Raw genomic sequence first — 14,922 nt, forward strand, 5'->3', positions numbered from 1 at the left:
TATAAGCAAGTACAAGTACAATTTGTATGACACAACGAGCGGTTCACATGCATTTTTGGAACGAAATGTATCTCCCTAGAATTGAAAGAAAATAGAATCGACAAGGTCGTATGTAATCGATTGATTCTTTTACAAGTAGCTACTATCACAAGTAGCTCATCCACAGCCACCATTACTTGTACTCGTACAATTGTCGCACTTATTTTATATATAATAAAATTCTCAACTATTAACTACAACCAGTGCAATTACTGTTAACGCTCTCTAGCCTTCTCTTTTTAGTTTTTCTGCTTCTCCCATCCCTCGGGTCGGGTCATGCCCTGAGCATCGAAGAACTTGCCAGTGCAAGAGTAGGAGTGCCAAGAGAAGTTATCGCTGGCCTGGCACATGCACCGACCATCCAGTCGCATCTTCTCGGTGGTGGGACAGTTGTTGAAAGGGTTGTGGAAGTATCCAATGTCCTCGAAGTAGTGGATAGAGTCCTTGTCGGCGAACAGAGCAGCACCAATGGAGTGAACAGGGGCATCACCCCATCGCTCGTAGAAAAATCCACCAGCGTGGTCAAGGTAGTCAAAGTAGGAGGAGTAAGCCTCTCCTCGCCACAGATCAAGGTCAGCAACCTCAAAGTTGGACCAGAAATGGCACTTGTTGTAGGTCTCTCCGTTATCGTCGGAAATGAACTTCATCAGGTTGTTGGGGTGGACCATCTGGGGGAACTGGTGCATGTACTTCTTGGTGGTCTCCCACAGAGTCTCAATGGTGGCGCCGTACTCAAACAGAGAAATGGTGAAACCGTAGGACTTATTGTTCTCTCGCATGAACTTGAACACATCATAGTTGACGTCACAGTGCAGCTTGATGGAGGGCTCGACTCGCCAGTAGTACTTGAACTGGTTCATGATAGGGTGTCGCCAGAAGAAGCCGGACTCGTATCGGCACATATGTCGGTAGGGAATGGAGTCACCGTAGATGACCTGCTTCTGTCGCATCTCCTCTCTGGTTCGAGCAGCTCGCTCCTGATCAATGAAATCGGGGAATCCCCAGTGCTCCTCGCCAATCTTACCATAGTGGGTCTTACCTGAGCACATGGCGGTGGTCACCTTCTTGAATTCATCGGAAAACTCGGCGTCGTTAAGGAAAACCCAGTCGTATGCAAACTGGTGGTTGAATCGGTCCTCGACCTGTCGGATAGATCCGACCAGTTCCCACAGATCACTGTTTCGAGCCAGGGTCACAAAGGTGGCGTTCTCTCGCTGGTAGTCGGTAAGGGGCTGGAACTTAGAGGGGGCAGCGTTCACGACCTTGTGGGCGGAGTCGACGGCCTTCGCGGCGCCCTCCTTGACGTCATTGGCAGCCTCCTTGGCATGCTCGACGACTGTGTCCTTGGTCTCCTCAACCTCCGTCTTGAACTCGTTCAGATCGGGCTTGGTCCTGTTGGATACCATGCCGCTGATGTCCACGGACGAGGAGCTCAGCTTGTAGAGCAGGAACATGAGCACGACCGCCAGAATGGCGAATCGGGTCACTCGCACACTGTTTCGTACCATGTTGTGTATGTGTGGTGAGTGAAATGTGTGTATATGAAGCGAAGTGTAGGAGTATAAGAAGGAAGAACGTGTGGAGACACGCGTCCGCTACTTTACCATTTTTTGGCTTTTCACAATGCCAGCAAACAAGCAAACCTTAGTGCGGAGTACCTTCTGAAGTTCTGACCATGACGGATTTAGGTCGCTCTCAACAGGGTGCTGGCGTTATTCTGTCCATTTACAACCCTTGTAAAGATATATTAAAGGGATCTTTCGTCCAAACTAGCCCTTTAAGGCAATAAGCCACACATAAGCTGCTCTAGCCGCCTTGTCTTTTGTGTCGTTGGGTTCGTGACAGTCGTATCACCCTATATTCGCCACGTCTGCACTTCTGTCTCGAACTTAACCCGAGTCCCAGCAGCAGCAGCAGTAGCTGAGAAATCTATATATAGTTACCCGGCTTGAAGACCATTCCAGACGCGTACGACAGGGGGTGATGCGCAGGCTGCAGCTGCTGGAAGTTTCATCGAAACAGGACCTGCCTGTCAGTATATATCCTGCACTTGGCTGGCGCGTATATGCCGCCGCTCCATGGCTGCCCTGGAGTTCAATCTGTCCATTTGGAGCGCTTGATGTTGAAACCACTTACTACTTGTACTGTACATACTGCTGTCTTGGGTTGCGTGGAAGATACACAGCCCACTTCTCTATCAACAGACTATTTGTACGACTGCTTGTATCTTATCTTATTAAATTAATCGCCTAGAAATTTGTGGGCGTGCGAATGTTTTATGAGCTTGAACCACGCTCCGAATGCGCCAAGTGGTTGGCTCCTCCGCTCCGCTCCTCCACACAACCAACGTCGTTAGTCCAGATGTTGACTGTTCGCTAGAACAAAAAATAGCCTCAGTCTACTGGCACAACTCGTACTATTGAAAAGTAGAAATTTTCAGCACCACAGTCGTCGTAAGTCCAGGAACGCGTAGCTGTCTAATGTCATTAAGTGCAGATCTAACCCTGAGGCATGGCGTGCGACGGCAATGCCCAACACACATTCTGCATCGGCGGATATACCCAAGGGGGAAAATCCAAAAGCGAAGAATGTGTGTCTCAAACTTCGCGGACACGCTGAGGGAGTCTCAGGGTCGCACAAACTATAAAATTAATATTGCAAGTGTGTACCCCGATCTGTCGAGTGCTTTTGGTCAACTGGATGTGAGTGAACTCAACATGGCTGAAGATACGCCCTGCATAATACCTTGAGCATGTACAGGCATCTCGTTTAGTAAACTACACGACATGGCTCACAGGCAGAAACAGATATGTGCACCCTGTCAACTGACTCATGTCGCATTACATCTGATAGTCTGGTGGTAGTCTACAGTAGTCCACTTGTAGTTACTTGTAGCATAACTCATGATAGAGTAAATTCCGTTTCTCCAGCTTCTGCTTGTTGCTAGCCACCACATCAGAGTTGACGTGTCTACTGCAGGCCAGCTGTATGCGTACTGACAGCCCTACAAGTAGTACAGCAGAACCGTAGAAATTGCGCAGTGCTAGTTTTTGGGGGAACACATACTCGATCCGTGCCCAATGGTACGTGCGGCTGGCTTTTTTTTTTTACTGCATGTGGTTTCTTGTCCTGTCAGTGTGGGGATGGTGCAACCATTAACCCATTTTTGAACCTCTTCCGGAACAGGACTGGGCCGGGGAATTCCGTCATATTGAGAGGAGAAATACACAAAGCTGCGCCAGCGGCTGTATTATATCTACAATACAGTGCTTCATCCACTCCCGTATTTTTTGACGCATACAGCCTGACAGGCAGCAGTTCAGTATGTAAGGGTACAGTATATATACTCGTACTCGTACATACTGTACCAGTACGTCATGCTACTTGTACTCGTATTTAATATTTTGAAGTGGTTACCATGGCAGCAGCTAATCCAACCAGATCATATTCTAAATACACACACTGCAAGTCGAGTAGCCTCAGTCCCACCGACATGTGTCCCTAGACACTGAAAACATGACTACACAGACTCCGGAACAAAAGTCTCGGTGCTATGAGCATGACACATACAACGAAAAGAAGCTGCTCTTGATGCCCGTTGTCCCGACCTCTGAGGTGGTTAACTGCCGTCACTCAGAAGAAAATCCACAGCCACAGCCACTGGGGTCGCCTTCGCCACGCGATTTCATTCTGCCTAAGCTACGATACAACATACCAGAGACCACACAAAGGAAAACGCCAGTCCGCGACACGTTTCCTGTCTCGGCGGCTGCATTGTCCACAAGCCATCCCTTCCAGTTCACAGTACATCCACTGGTACAGACATCACGGTTCATTGACACACCAAGCGAATTTGGCAAGATTGCGTCTGATAAGGATGCCATGCAAGCCATGCAGAACCGGATCCTGAACCATCCCTCACGTGAATTCATCATCCCTCGTGAATCCGTGCCCTACAACAAAACTGACACCTTCAGATACAACAGTGGCTTGGTAGGCCATTACCACCACTGCAAGGGAGCTGGAGCTGCACCAACGAGGCAGTCTATGGAAACTCGTCGCCGCTTGTCTATCTGTGAGACTCTGGCTGATCGTGAAGAGCTACAGTCCCCGCCGTACAGTCAAGCTGAAACAGTGGTGCCATCGGAGTACGTCACCCAGATTGAAATTGGAGACGTTTTCTCGGAGAGACGCTTGCTCAACGTGACATACTACTGGAATGGCATTCCTAGCTGGGTGTACGAAACGGACAGAGAGTCCTTCGATCTGACTATGAGCCAGTGTCTAGTTGCCTGGGTGTCATCGGAAGGCTTCATTGGATACTCATTACGTCCGTTCCAAAGCAGCGACTTGGGTCCGGTGGCCAGCCAGAACCACAGACACCATATCATTCCATTTGAATCCATTCTGGGCTACCACCAGAGGCAAATGCGAATGAACCTCGGCCAGGTTCCACCCTATGATTCTATGCTAGAGGTCACTCAGGTGATGATTGCTTCACATCGGTACCACGTCGCTGTGCTTGTGGTCATGTCCAATAACATGTCCATCTTAATTGTTGTTAATGTGGCCAATGATTCAGCCAAGTACATTTGCCACTACAACGTGACGGATTATGTGGCGCTTCCGAAGAGCAGATCTCGGTCCAAGTTCCTGTTCCTTCTCAAAGACTACTTTGTCTTTGTGGCCGGCTTTGGAAACGCCTCTTCCTCTAAGGGAATGGACGAGAACGATGGTCTGCCTCACTTCAAAATCATCTGCGTGTCTCGCTGGATGCAGGAGGTGGTTCCAGAGTTCACCCAAATCAGTGAAAAGAGGAGCACCTTCTCGAGAAGTCTTTCTCGGAACCTCTCTTTATCACGACTATCCCATGGACTCCGCTGTATCGGTGGCAAGATCACCAAAGACGGAAACACCTGTGAGCTGCATGTCGTCGAGGAAGACCCAAGGGCCACAACACTAAGCTCGCTCAACAACCTAGCACGTGCATTTACAGCCCCCTTCTTTTCTCTCATTCGATCAGAGCTGACAGATTTTTCTAATCTGTTTGCACGTCTCAATTCTCCCTGGGCATTCCCAGTCGCAGGCATACAGATCATTCTGTTCTTCATTTTCTTTCCATTGCTTTTGATACCCAATCGACACAAGACGCTCGTGGTCGATCTAGGGAGTAGAGATGCCGTCAAGAGTCGGATCAAGACCACTTGGAGATACTCGAGATACCAGGAGTCGTTTGTGCCTCTACGAGAGGAACTGCGATCACCATTTTTTGATGTGAAAAAGACTGATACCTATGTCAGAATCCGCAAGTTCATTCCCGATTCTGACTCACGACGGGAGTACAACCAGTCTCGCGTGTTTCGCATGGTATCTGTTGTCTTTTACCTGTCCAGCTTGGGGCTTTTCTGCTACAGTTTCACCCGGGTTGTTGGATACCCCCAAGGAGATGCCTTTGATTTATTTGCTCATATCGGTCTCTGCGATGCCATGTCCATTTTCGCGATTTCCCTGTCGCAGGATCTGGCCGTGTTTGTTCCCATAATCAAGTTTTGGATCTTGAGAGGAGTTTCGGGCAAGACTAGGAGCAGCAGACATACTGTGCCTTAAGGATACGCATGTAGATATATATATAATGGACTTAGTACATGCTTGTAGTAAAACAGTACATACAACACAGTAGTATTTAGTTAGATGAAGGTAGAACCGCTCCGGTACAGGAGCCCATATCAACGCCATTCTTAGACTTGGCTGAAATTGTGACAACGTCGCCGTCTTTGAGGAACGAAAGTCCGTCAATTGGCTTCGTACCGTTGTGGGTGGCCTCCAGAAGCGAGCCGACAGTTGTAAGGGCGTCACCAGAGTCACCAGTACTGGAAATAGTTCCTGATCCAAGTAGGTCACCTGTGCTCAACGGACATCCTCCAATGGTATGATGGGCAATCATCTGGGGGAAGGACCAGTACAGGTCCTTCGAGTTACACACGCCCACCTTTTTGTCATTGACCACCACCTCAAAGTCAATGTCAAAAATCTGCTTCCCTCCATCAAGGTACGGTGCTAAGGGGGGATCTTCAGCGTCTCTGGTGAGCTCAATTTCTGCCCCCACCAGCGCATCTGGTGTCACGACCCAAGGGGAAATGGAAGTGCAGAAGTTCTTTCCCAAGAAGGGTCCCAGAGGCACGTACTCCCATGCCTGGATATCTCTGGCACTCCAGTCGTTCATGATTACGTATCCGAAAATATGCTTGTGCGCGTCTTCCACAGAAATAGGCTGTCCCATTTCGTTTGGCTTTCCAATGAAACATGCCAGCTCAACCTCGTAATCCATCTTCTTGCAAGGAGCCACCACCGGTTCTCCAGAGCCAGGGTTGCCAATCTGGCCTTGAGGACGCAAAAAATCTGTTCCTGAAACCACTACCGATGAGGATCTTCCATGGTAGCCGACAGGCAGGTGGACCCAATTTGGCTGAAGGGCGTTCTCCTTGCCTCTGAAGAGCACCCCCACATTTGTCGCATGCACTTTAGACACGTAAAAATCAGTGTAGTCTGGGATGTTAAAAGGGAGGTGAAAGGCTGTGATTTTCGACTCGGAATAGACGCAGGGCGTTTGGTGAGCTGTATCGTTGGACACAAACTCTCGCAGCTCTTTCTTCAGAGCCACTGTAGCTTCGTTTCCCAGAGCAGCAAAGGCATTAAGAGAGGAGCTTTTGAGGGCCGCAGGCACTCCAGGAATGTTTTGAAACAGCTGCCCCTCTCCCAGAGCCCGTAGATCATACACCCAGCCCTCAATTATGGTGGCAATGGTAGGGGGGTTGTCGTTTATACTGACAATGCCGAAGGGAATGTTGTCAATTGTAAACATAGTTTGTGGTGAGAATGAAGAGATTGATGGTTGGTCTACGTAGTTCTGCAGTGTACTTCTTGTAATAATAAGTTTGCTCCATAATTATCCGTCCAAACGGCTTTATGGGCCTCCGTTCTGTGGGGTACAGGTCTTTTACATTCACCATGCACGCTAGCCTTTGTCCACCCATAACCGGCCCCTCTTTTCACGTGATGTCGATAACCGCTAGCGGCACATCAGGAGGTGGAGACAAAACAAATATTATTTAGGTATTAATATGAGCCTCTTAGACAAACAGAAATTTATCTACATAAATAAATAACGAAACTGTCCCCTACAGAAGGAACCCATCTATTACCGTGTTTTTCCGAATCTGCACGATTAGATGTTCCCCTCATAATTCTGGAACCTTATCCAGCAAGCCCAACTCGACCCATAGCGAAGGGCACAACGTGGAGGATAGCTTATATAGTGTAACAAAGCCCCAGATATCCAAAGCGAAAGTACAATTTGCACATCAACCCACCAAAAAATGCCTCAAACTACCTTTGACAACGCTGACAAGTACGAGTACCAGAGTGGCTTCCAGTCCCATCATGACACTGAGGCTGTCAAGGGTGCCCTTCCTGTGGGCCAGTTTTCACCTCAGAAAACCCCCTTCGGTTTGTACCCCGAAAAGCTGTCAGGCACAGCCTTTACTGCCCCTAGACGAAATAACTTCCAGGCCTGGGTATACCGACGGAAACCCAGTGTGGTCCATCGACCTTTTAAGAAGAGTACCCGACTGGTCCACCCTTACAACGAACTCAAAGACCTCGATTACCTGCCCAACCAGATGAGATGGTCTCCCTTTGACCTGCAGAGTGTGGTTGCCAACGGCCTTACTGGTACCGATGGCACCTACTGCGAACGTGAGAAGACTACATTCGTCCAGGGTATCAGAGCTCTGGGTGGCTCTGGAACCCCCGTTCAGAAACATGGAATGGCCATTTACATCTACGCTGCCAACGCCCCCATGGAGAAAGAGGTTCTTTACAACGGTGATGGTGACTTCCTCATTGTGCCCCAGTGCGGTGAGCTTGACATTCAGACCGAATTCGGCTTCCTCCACGTTAGACCCAACGAAATCTGTGTCATCCCTCGTGGTATCCGGTTCAACGTCAAGCAGGCAAGCGGAAATCCCTCGGAATTGATGAGAGGCTACATTCTGGAAGTTTTTGATGGCCACTTCGATATTCCTGACCGAGGTCCCATTGGAGCCAACTCTCTTGCTAACGAGCGAGACTTCCTAGCCCCCAAGGCCTCTTACGATACAAGCGAAGCCTCCATGACTGACGAGTGGACCATGATCTTCAAGTTCAATCACTCCTTCCACGAGTGCGTTCAGGATCACACCCCCTTCGATGTTGTTGCATGGACTGGCAATTATTATCCCTACAAGTATGATCTGGGAAGATACAACACGATTGGCTCTGTGTCTTATGACCACCCTGATCCCTCCATTTTCAACAGTTCTCACCCTGCCAGTCCAGCACCCCTGGTACCGCGATTGCAGATTTTGTCATCTTCCCCCCCAGATGGCTGTGTGCCGATCATACTTTCCGACCACCCTACTTCCACAGAAACTGCATGTCCGAGTTCATGGGCCTCATTTCCGGAGACTACGATGCAAAGGCCGGAGACGGCTTTGCCCCTGGTGGGGCATCCCTTCACAACGTGTTTGCACCTCATGGTCCAGACGCCGACACTTATGTCGGAGCCACTGAAAAGCTCAAACCCACCCCTGGTCTTCTTCCTGATGGATCCGATGCTCTTAAGCCTGCATTTGTCGGCCAAGGGTCCATGGCTTTCATGTTCGAGAGCATGTTCATGATGGGGGTGACGAAGTTCGCTGTCGAGACCAGCCACAAACTTCAGGAACGCTACAACGAGTGCTGGGCTAATCTCGCTGACCCTAACCAGCTTCCTGTCACGGGCAAATAATCACTTCCTATTTAACATATATACTCAATCTACGAATCTTCAATTAAATAAATCAATAAATACCTTTAATTATATACAGAAGTGTGGGTGGGAATCCATTAGGTCGACCTCCTCAACAGTGGGACCCTCGCCGCCACCAGGGGCGGCTCCAGCTCCAGGCATGCCTCCTCCGGGCATTCCACCGGGAGCACCACCGTCAGCTCCGTAGAACTTCATAAGGATGGGGTTCGCAATACCCTCGAGCTCCTTCTGCTTATCGGAGTACTCTTCAGTAGCACCGGACTGAGTAGCATCGAGGAACTCAATGGTCTCGTTGATGGCCTTCTCAAGCTTCTCACGCTCGGCCTCGTCAACCTTCTCCTTGAACTTCTCCTCGGAGAGAGTGTTCTTGAGAGAGTAGGTGTAAGACTCGAGGCCGTTCTTGGCGGCAATTCGGGCAGCCTCCTTCTCGTCCTCGTCCTTGTACTTCTCAGCGTCGTTCACCATTCGCTCAATTTCCTCCTTGGAAAGTCGGCCCTTGTCGTTGGTGATAGTGATTTGCTGAGTCTTACCAGTACCCTTCTCAACAGCGGAGACGTTGAGAATACCGTTGGCATCAACGTCAAAGGTGACTTCGATCTGAGGAACACCACGAGGAGCGGGGGGAATACCGGACAGCTCAAACTTACCAAGGATGTTGTTATCCTTGGTCTGAGCTCGCTCACCCTCAAAGACCTGAATCAGAACGCCAGGCTGGTTGTCAGCGTAGGTGGAGAAGGTCTCAGACTTCTTGGTGGGGATAGTCGAGTTTCGGGGGATGAGCTTGGTCATAACACCGCCAGCAGTCTCGATTCCAAGAGAAAGGGGAGCAACGTCAAGGAGCAGAATATCCTGAGTGGAAGAGGAAGTGTCACCAGAAAGGATGGCAGCCTGGACGGCAGCACCGTAGGCAACAGCCTCATCAGGGTTGATAGATCGATTCAGCTCTTTTCCGTTGAAGAAGTCAGAAACGAGCTTCTGCACCTTGGGGATTCGAGTGGAGCCACCAACAAGGACAATCTCGTTGACTGAGGCCTTGTCCATCTTAGCGTCCTTCAGGACCTTCTCAACTGGCTCAAGAGTGCCTCGGAAGAGATCCTGACAGAGTTCCTCGAATCGGGCTCGAGTGATGGAGGTGTAGAAATCAATACCCTCGTAGAGAGAGTCGATCTCAATGGATGTCTGAGCGGAAGACGAAAGGGTTCGCTTAGCTCGCTCACAAGCGGTTCGCAGTCGTCGGAGAGCTCGCTGGTTGGTGGAGATGTCCTTCTTGTGCTTTCGCTTGAACTCCTGAACAAAGTGGTTCACGAGTCGGTTGTCAAAGTCCTCACCACCGAGATGGGTATCTCCAGCGGTGGCCTTGACCTCAAAGATGCCGTCTTCGATAGACAGAAGAGAAACATCAAAAGTTCCTCCTCCAAGATCGAAAATGAGCACGTTTCGCTCGCCAGTCTCCTTCTTATCGAGACCGTAGGCAATGGCGGCAGCGGTAGGCTCGTTGATAATTCTCTGAACATTCAGACCAGCAATAAGACCTGCGTCCTTGGTGGCCTGTCGCTGAGAATCATTGAAGTATGCGGGAACGGTAATGACAGCGTCGTTCACCTTTGTTCCGAGGTATCCCTCAGCAGTTTCTTTCATCTTGGTGAGGATCATGGAAGAGATCTCTTCGGGGGTGAAGACCTTGGTTTCGCCCTTGAATTCGACCTCGATGTTGGGCTTTCCAGCCTTGTCGATAATCTTGAAGGGGAAGTGCTTGGCGTCATTCTGGACCTCAGGGTCGTCGAATTTTCGGCCAATCAGTCGCTTGGCGTCAAAGACTGTGTTTGCAGGGTTCATGGCAGCCTGGTTCTTGGCAGCATCACCAATGAGTCGTTCAGTGTCGGTAAAGGCCACAAACGAGGGAGTGGTTCTGTTTCCCTGGTCATTGGCGATGATTTCGACTCTGTCATTGGCGAAATGGGCCACACAGGAGTATGTGGTTCCAAGATCGATTCCTACTGCTTTAGACATGTTGTTGTAATGTGTTTCTTTCGTTTTCTTTTGTGTTTGTGATGGCCTATTTTCTGTGGCAGACACCCCGACTTTTAATAGTGTCCCTGTGCATGCTACCTGCAGAAGTTCGTGATGTTTCTCGAAGGTGAGAGAAAAGATAAGGTATAGCCTAACCTTATTCGTGGAATGATATCGAAGCAGATGGAAGACTGGAGAAGTTCACAGAAATTTACAGAAATTCACAGAAAGATCAACAGGTGTGCACTTGTAACAACATGTGGGCCAATAATGGTCTGATGTACCCAGGGTGTGACCAACATCGACTAATCAGGGAGCCGCTGACAGATTTGGTATACCCAGGTTATCTCATTGCTTTCTGAGAGACACTTACAGTATGTACAGTATGTACAGTAGCGGCAGTGTTCACGTCCCTCATTCGCTGGAAGGGCAATAGAATATGATATGGGATGAGAGCGATCAATCTGATGGGGAGGAATACAAGAGCAGTCTTGCAAGAAGGAAAACAAGCACAGTCTTGTGGGAAGGAATCCATTCAGAACCAGTCTTGCAGGTGAACAGAGGAACAGTTATGCTTAGCGTTGAGGAGTTTGCTGGTGACTGCTAAGCAACAGGTCCTGGGAGATGTCGGTGATGCGTGATCCAAGCATACAATAGCAATGAAGTCGCCACTTCTACCGATTCTACGACGATCAGCCACTGCGGGTGCTGAAGCAGTGGGTTTGTTGCCTTGGTTCATGAAAAGGAGCCACAGGCAGCAGCAGAGGAGAGTCACCGTCACGACTATGATTGTCGTCACCAGTAGAATCAGAGAAATTCTGCTTATAGGTGAGCGGCTCCAGGAACAACCTCGGTATCATCGTCCTCGGAGGGGCGGAGCCCTTGGAGGAGTTGTACATCTTGAATATGCCATATTCATCTATACTTCCACCCGCCAACAGACGACGATACACCACTATAAACACACCCCCATCCACACCATCAACACCACCACACACCATCACACCACCATCACAACACCACCACATAGATACTCGACGCCCAGTTATGTTTCGACTACAACTTACGACCCACCCTAGATTCTAATACACTACAAGTAGCACAAATGCTGTGCATCCATTGCGCCACACAACAAACAGCCTACAGCCAGAAGATGACAAGTGTGAGTATACTATTGACCCAGGACGACCGCTAATACATATAGCCCTAGCTACATGAAGCCAATTGTTGGAGACTTCTGCACTAGATATCTTTCAAGTAATTGTTGCAACTTGTGGTTCCCCACAGGCTGTCAAAAGAAGAGCGACACTTCCAAGGCCCAGTTCCTCGCCGAGCTGTGTGAGCAGGAGATTGCCGTGCGATCCGCCAAGCACCTGCTGCGAAACGAGATGGCCAAGAAGGGTGCCAACCCCAAGTACGTTGTTGCTCACGTCATGAACCTGCTGCTGGGCTCCACCTCCAAGGTGTTTGATACCCCCGCCGGTCTGCTGACTGTCTCCGACTCCGTCAACCTTTCGGTCGACGAGGCCAAGGCTACTGTTGCCGCCATTGCCAAGACCCGATTCGGCTACGACCTCGATACCTCCATCTTCGCCAAGCGACCCGTCCAGCTGCTCCGAGAGCTGTCTGGAAAGCTGGGACTCCAGTTCCTGCAGAAGGAGTACGAGTTTGGTGCCGAGCCCTTTGCCGTCGCCGACGTGGTCAACATCCTCCCCGTCTTCAAGACCACCACCTTCCATCCAAGGCTCGAGAGGAGCTCTGGAGGCTGCCCGAAACTCCGTCACACCAACAAGGACGTGGCTCTTGCAGCTGCTGCGAGAGTCCATTCCTTCTCGCCGAGCAGGGTGTACGGCTTCCGTTAACCCCAGCTCACCAAGGTTGTACAACACCGCTTCTTACCTGGCTACGAGATGGACGAGGCTCTATTGGCTGCCGGATCTCGGCCGACGAGCCTGCATCATGTCCGAGCGATGCTCCGAATCGACTCTGTCGACGCGCCATTCTCACTACCCTCAACCTTCGTTTGTTTGAGCACGCCATCGGCAAACTACGTCGTTGCTCTGCACATGATTGAAGCACGCTGTTTCCGTGTCAAAGCATCAAGACCGTAAGCGACACCTCACATTATGAACAGGACGAACCGGAATTCAACCGAGAACCGCTACAAAGAAAACAAGCTACTAGCTAGCTGTAATGATACACTATTTCCACTGTGACTATTGTTAATAGACCTAATACAACAGTAACAGTTACTTGTATTTGAGACCGTGATCAGCATTCCCAAAGTTGATGGACGGCTCCTCTCATCGCGACTCGTATGAACCCATGGAAAGCTTGTACTTGTAGGACTCTTAATCCAACTTTACGATAACAGGACACCGAGAGTCTCGATCTTTGACTTCTTTAGGACCTCTGTTGTTAATCGCACCTGTAAAAATTTGATGTTTTCTGTATGTTCTGAGGTACCTAAGCCACTTCTGAGCCTTTTAAAGAGAAGGCAAAAAGGGTCTGAACTGTTGATTCCAGAACTCGAGAGTCAGGAAGTAGTTGAAACAAGAATAACACCTCTTCCAGTCCTTTCAGATGATTATAATCAAAATCCTCGAACAACCTCTGATGCATTTTTACAACAAACTTCTATATGTCCGACTTTGATCTGTCCATCTGATAATGTGCGTCAGATGTGACATGATTTTCAGGGTCGGTTTTATTCTCGGGCCAGTTATTTCCCTCTTCTTAGATGGAAGCTCTTAAAGCATAGCCCTGATGGAGTGAGACGCCCCTCTTGTAAGTCTTACAAATCAATTCTACTTGTAATACGAGGCATTCCTGGAACTACCCCCGCGTTTGAAGATACCTCGGCGAACGTCTTGACCGCACCAGTAAACACTTCCACTGTGGCAGGAGTCGAAAAACACTCACTTGCATCTACCCACGTCCACAGATACGCCTCAAAAATGTAACACGGTCAGAAGGGTCGCGACAAATCTGCAAAGACCAGCCATAGATTCACCTGCCACGCACGTGGGATTCAAAGCAGAACTCGATAAAGTAGATAAAGCAGGTACTAGTGGACTCCCATTACTGTCCTTGTCGTCCGATGACTTTACCCTTTTTTGTGTTGGAGTGTGCTCGCTTCGTCAGATGAGCAAGTTCTATTTCCAGGGAGATGAATCTTGGAAGGGTGAAATGTCACGAATGACTCTCAAGCCTGTGTATAATACAAGTACCCTTGTTCCCCTGTCCTCTGTGTTCAGCAAGGTAGTTACACAAATGGTGTTCCGAATGGACACGGCTGGTTTGGTCTCCTATTACCTCACACCTCCAGCCTCCACAGACACCGCGCCTGGACATTCAAAATGTACCACGACCCTTGAGAACGACAGCGGAGATATTTTTAAGCAGATAACGCACACACCGGGCTCAACCCACACTGTTCAGGGGATACTTCCGGTACAGTACTCATCACTTTTCGAACTCAGAGGGCTACTTCCGGTACAGTATGTACTGTACTCCATGACTTATCACGGGATTGAAGGTTCTGACAAACGCCAACAGAAGTTATTTTGTGCAGGTACACCTACTCTTGTCTCCACCAACGTTGACCCAGGAAATAAGATGGGGTCCTTGGTCTTTCAAACTTGATAGAGAGTTCTACGAGCAGATTACCGCCACATCACTACTGCCGTTCGCCTACAGCAGGCTCCACCATCGTCACAGTCTTCAATGTGCGAGCAGACTTATAGTCCCCGCCTTTACTCAGAGATACCAAACTCCAAAAGTATGTACTGTATTCGTACTTGTACCTTTACCAACAAGGGAATAAAAAGCAAACGCGACCATGAGAATCATAATCACAACGACGCACGCTCCACAACAGTATTGATGCGCAGTTTGATCTCTCCTCTTGAGTTCAGTGTATCTGAAGTTGACAGCTGTGCACCAGCAGTTATTTGTCTTCTTTATGAAGTATTTGAGTCCTACTTAACCTTGATGCTTTGTCCAAAAACTCGAACTGATTCACA

The 14,922-nt window shown here is 49.3% G+C and overlaps 6 protein-coding genes across 6 annotated transcripts; 3 read left to right on the top strand and 3 right to left on the bottom strand.

The window, feature by feature from the left end:
* Positions 1–278: 278 nt before the first annotated feature.
* On the bottom strand, positions 279–1,547 carry YALI1_D36161g (uncharacterized protein; the record flags this gene model as incomplete). Its single annotated transcript, XM_066094289.2, has 1 exon — positions 279–1,547. The coding sequence occupies one exon, from the start codon at positions 1,545–1,547 to the stop codon at positions 279–281; it is 1,269 nt and encodes a 422-aa protein (XP_065950361.1).
* A 2,008-nt stretch (positions 1,548–3,555) lies between these two features.
* YALI1_D36182g (uncharacterized protein) lies at positions 3,556–5,646 on the top strand (the record flags this gene model as incomplete). Its single annotated transcript, XM_066094285.2, has 1 exon — positions 3,556–5,646. One exon carries the CDS (start codon positions 3,556–3,558, stop codon positions 5,644–5,646), a length of 2,091 nt encoding a protein of 696 aa, XP_065950357.2.
* A 76-nt stretch (positions 5,647–5,722) lies between these two features.
* YALI1_D36215g (uncharacterized protein) lies at positions 5,723–6,901 on the bottom strand (the record flags this gene model as incomplete). Its single annotated transcript, XM_066094288.2, has 1 exon — positions 5,723–6,901. One exon carries the CDS (start codon positions 6,899–6,901, stop codon positions 5,723–5,725), a length of 1,179 nt encoding a protein of 392 aa, XP_065950360.2.
* Positions 6,902–8,935: 2,034 nt separating this feature from the next.
* On the bottom strand, positions 8,936–10,897 carry YALI1_D36255g (uncharacterized protein; the record flags this gene model as incomplete). Its single annotated transcript, XM_504797.4, has 1 exon — positions 8,936–10,897. One exon carries the CDS (start codon positions 10,895–10,897, stop codon positions 8,936–8,938), a length of 1,962 nt encoding a protein of 653 aa, XP_504797.4.
* Positions 10,898–12,111: 1,214 nt separating this feature from the next.
* Positions 12,112–12,759, top strand: YALI1_D36267g (uncharacterized protein; the record flags this gene model as incomplete). Its single annotated transcript, XM_066094287.2, has 1 exon — positions 12,112–12,759. The coding sequence occupies one exon, from the start codon at positions 12,112–12,114 to the stop codon at positions 12,757–12,759; it is 648 nt and encodes a 215-aa protein (XP_065950359.2).
* Positions 12,760–14,041: 1,282 nt separating this feature from the next.
* YALI1_D36286g (uncharacterized protein) lies at positions 14,042–14,542 on the top strand (the record flags this gene model as incomplete). Its single annotated transcript, XM_068282880.1, has 1 exon — positions 14,042–14,542. One exon carries the CDS (start codon positions 14,042–14,044, stop codon positions 14,540–14,542), a length of 501 nt encoding a protein of 166 aa, XP_068138981.1.
* Positions 14,543–14,922: the final 380 nt, after the last annotated feature.

The sequence above is a fragment of the Yarrowia lipolytica genome, chromosome 1D (assembly GCF_001761485.1).
Source record: "Yarrowia lipolytica chromosome 1D, complete sequence".
NCBI classification, from domain to species: domain Eukaryota; kingdom Fungi; phylum Ascomycota; class Dipodascomycetes; order Dipodascales; genus Yarrowia; species Yarrowia lipolytica.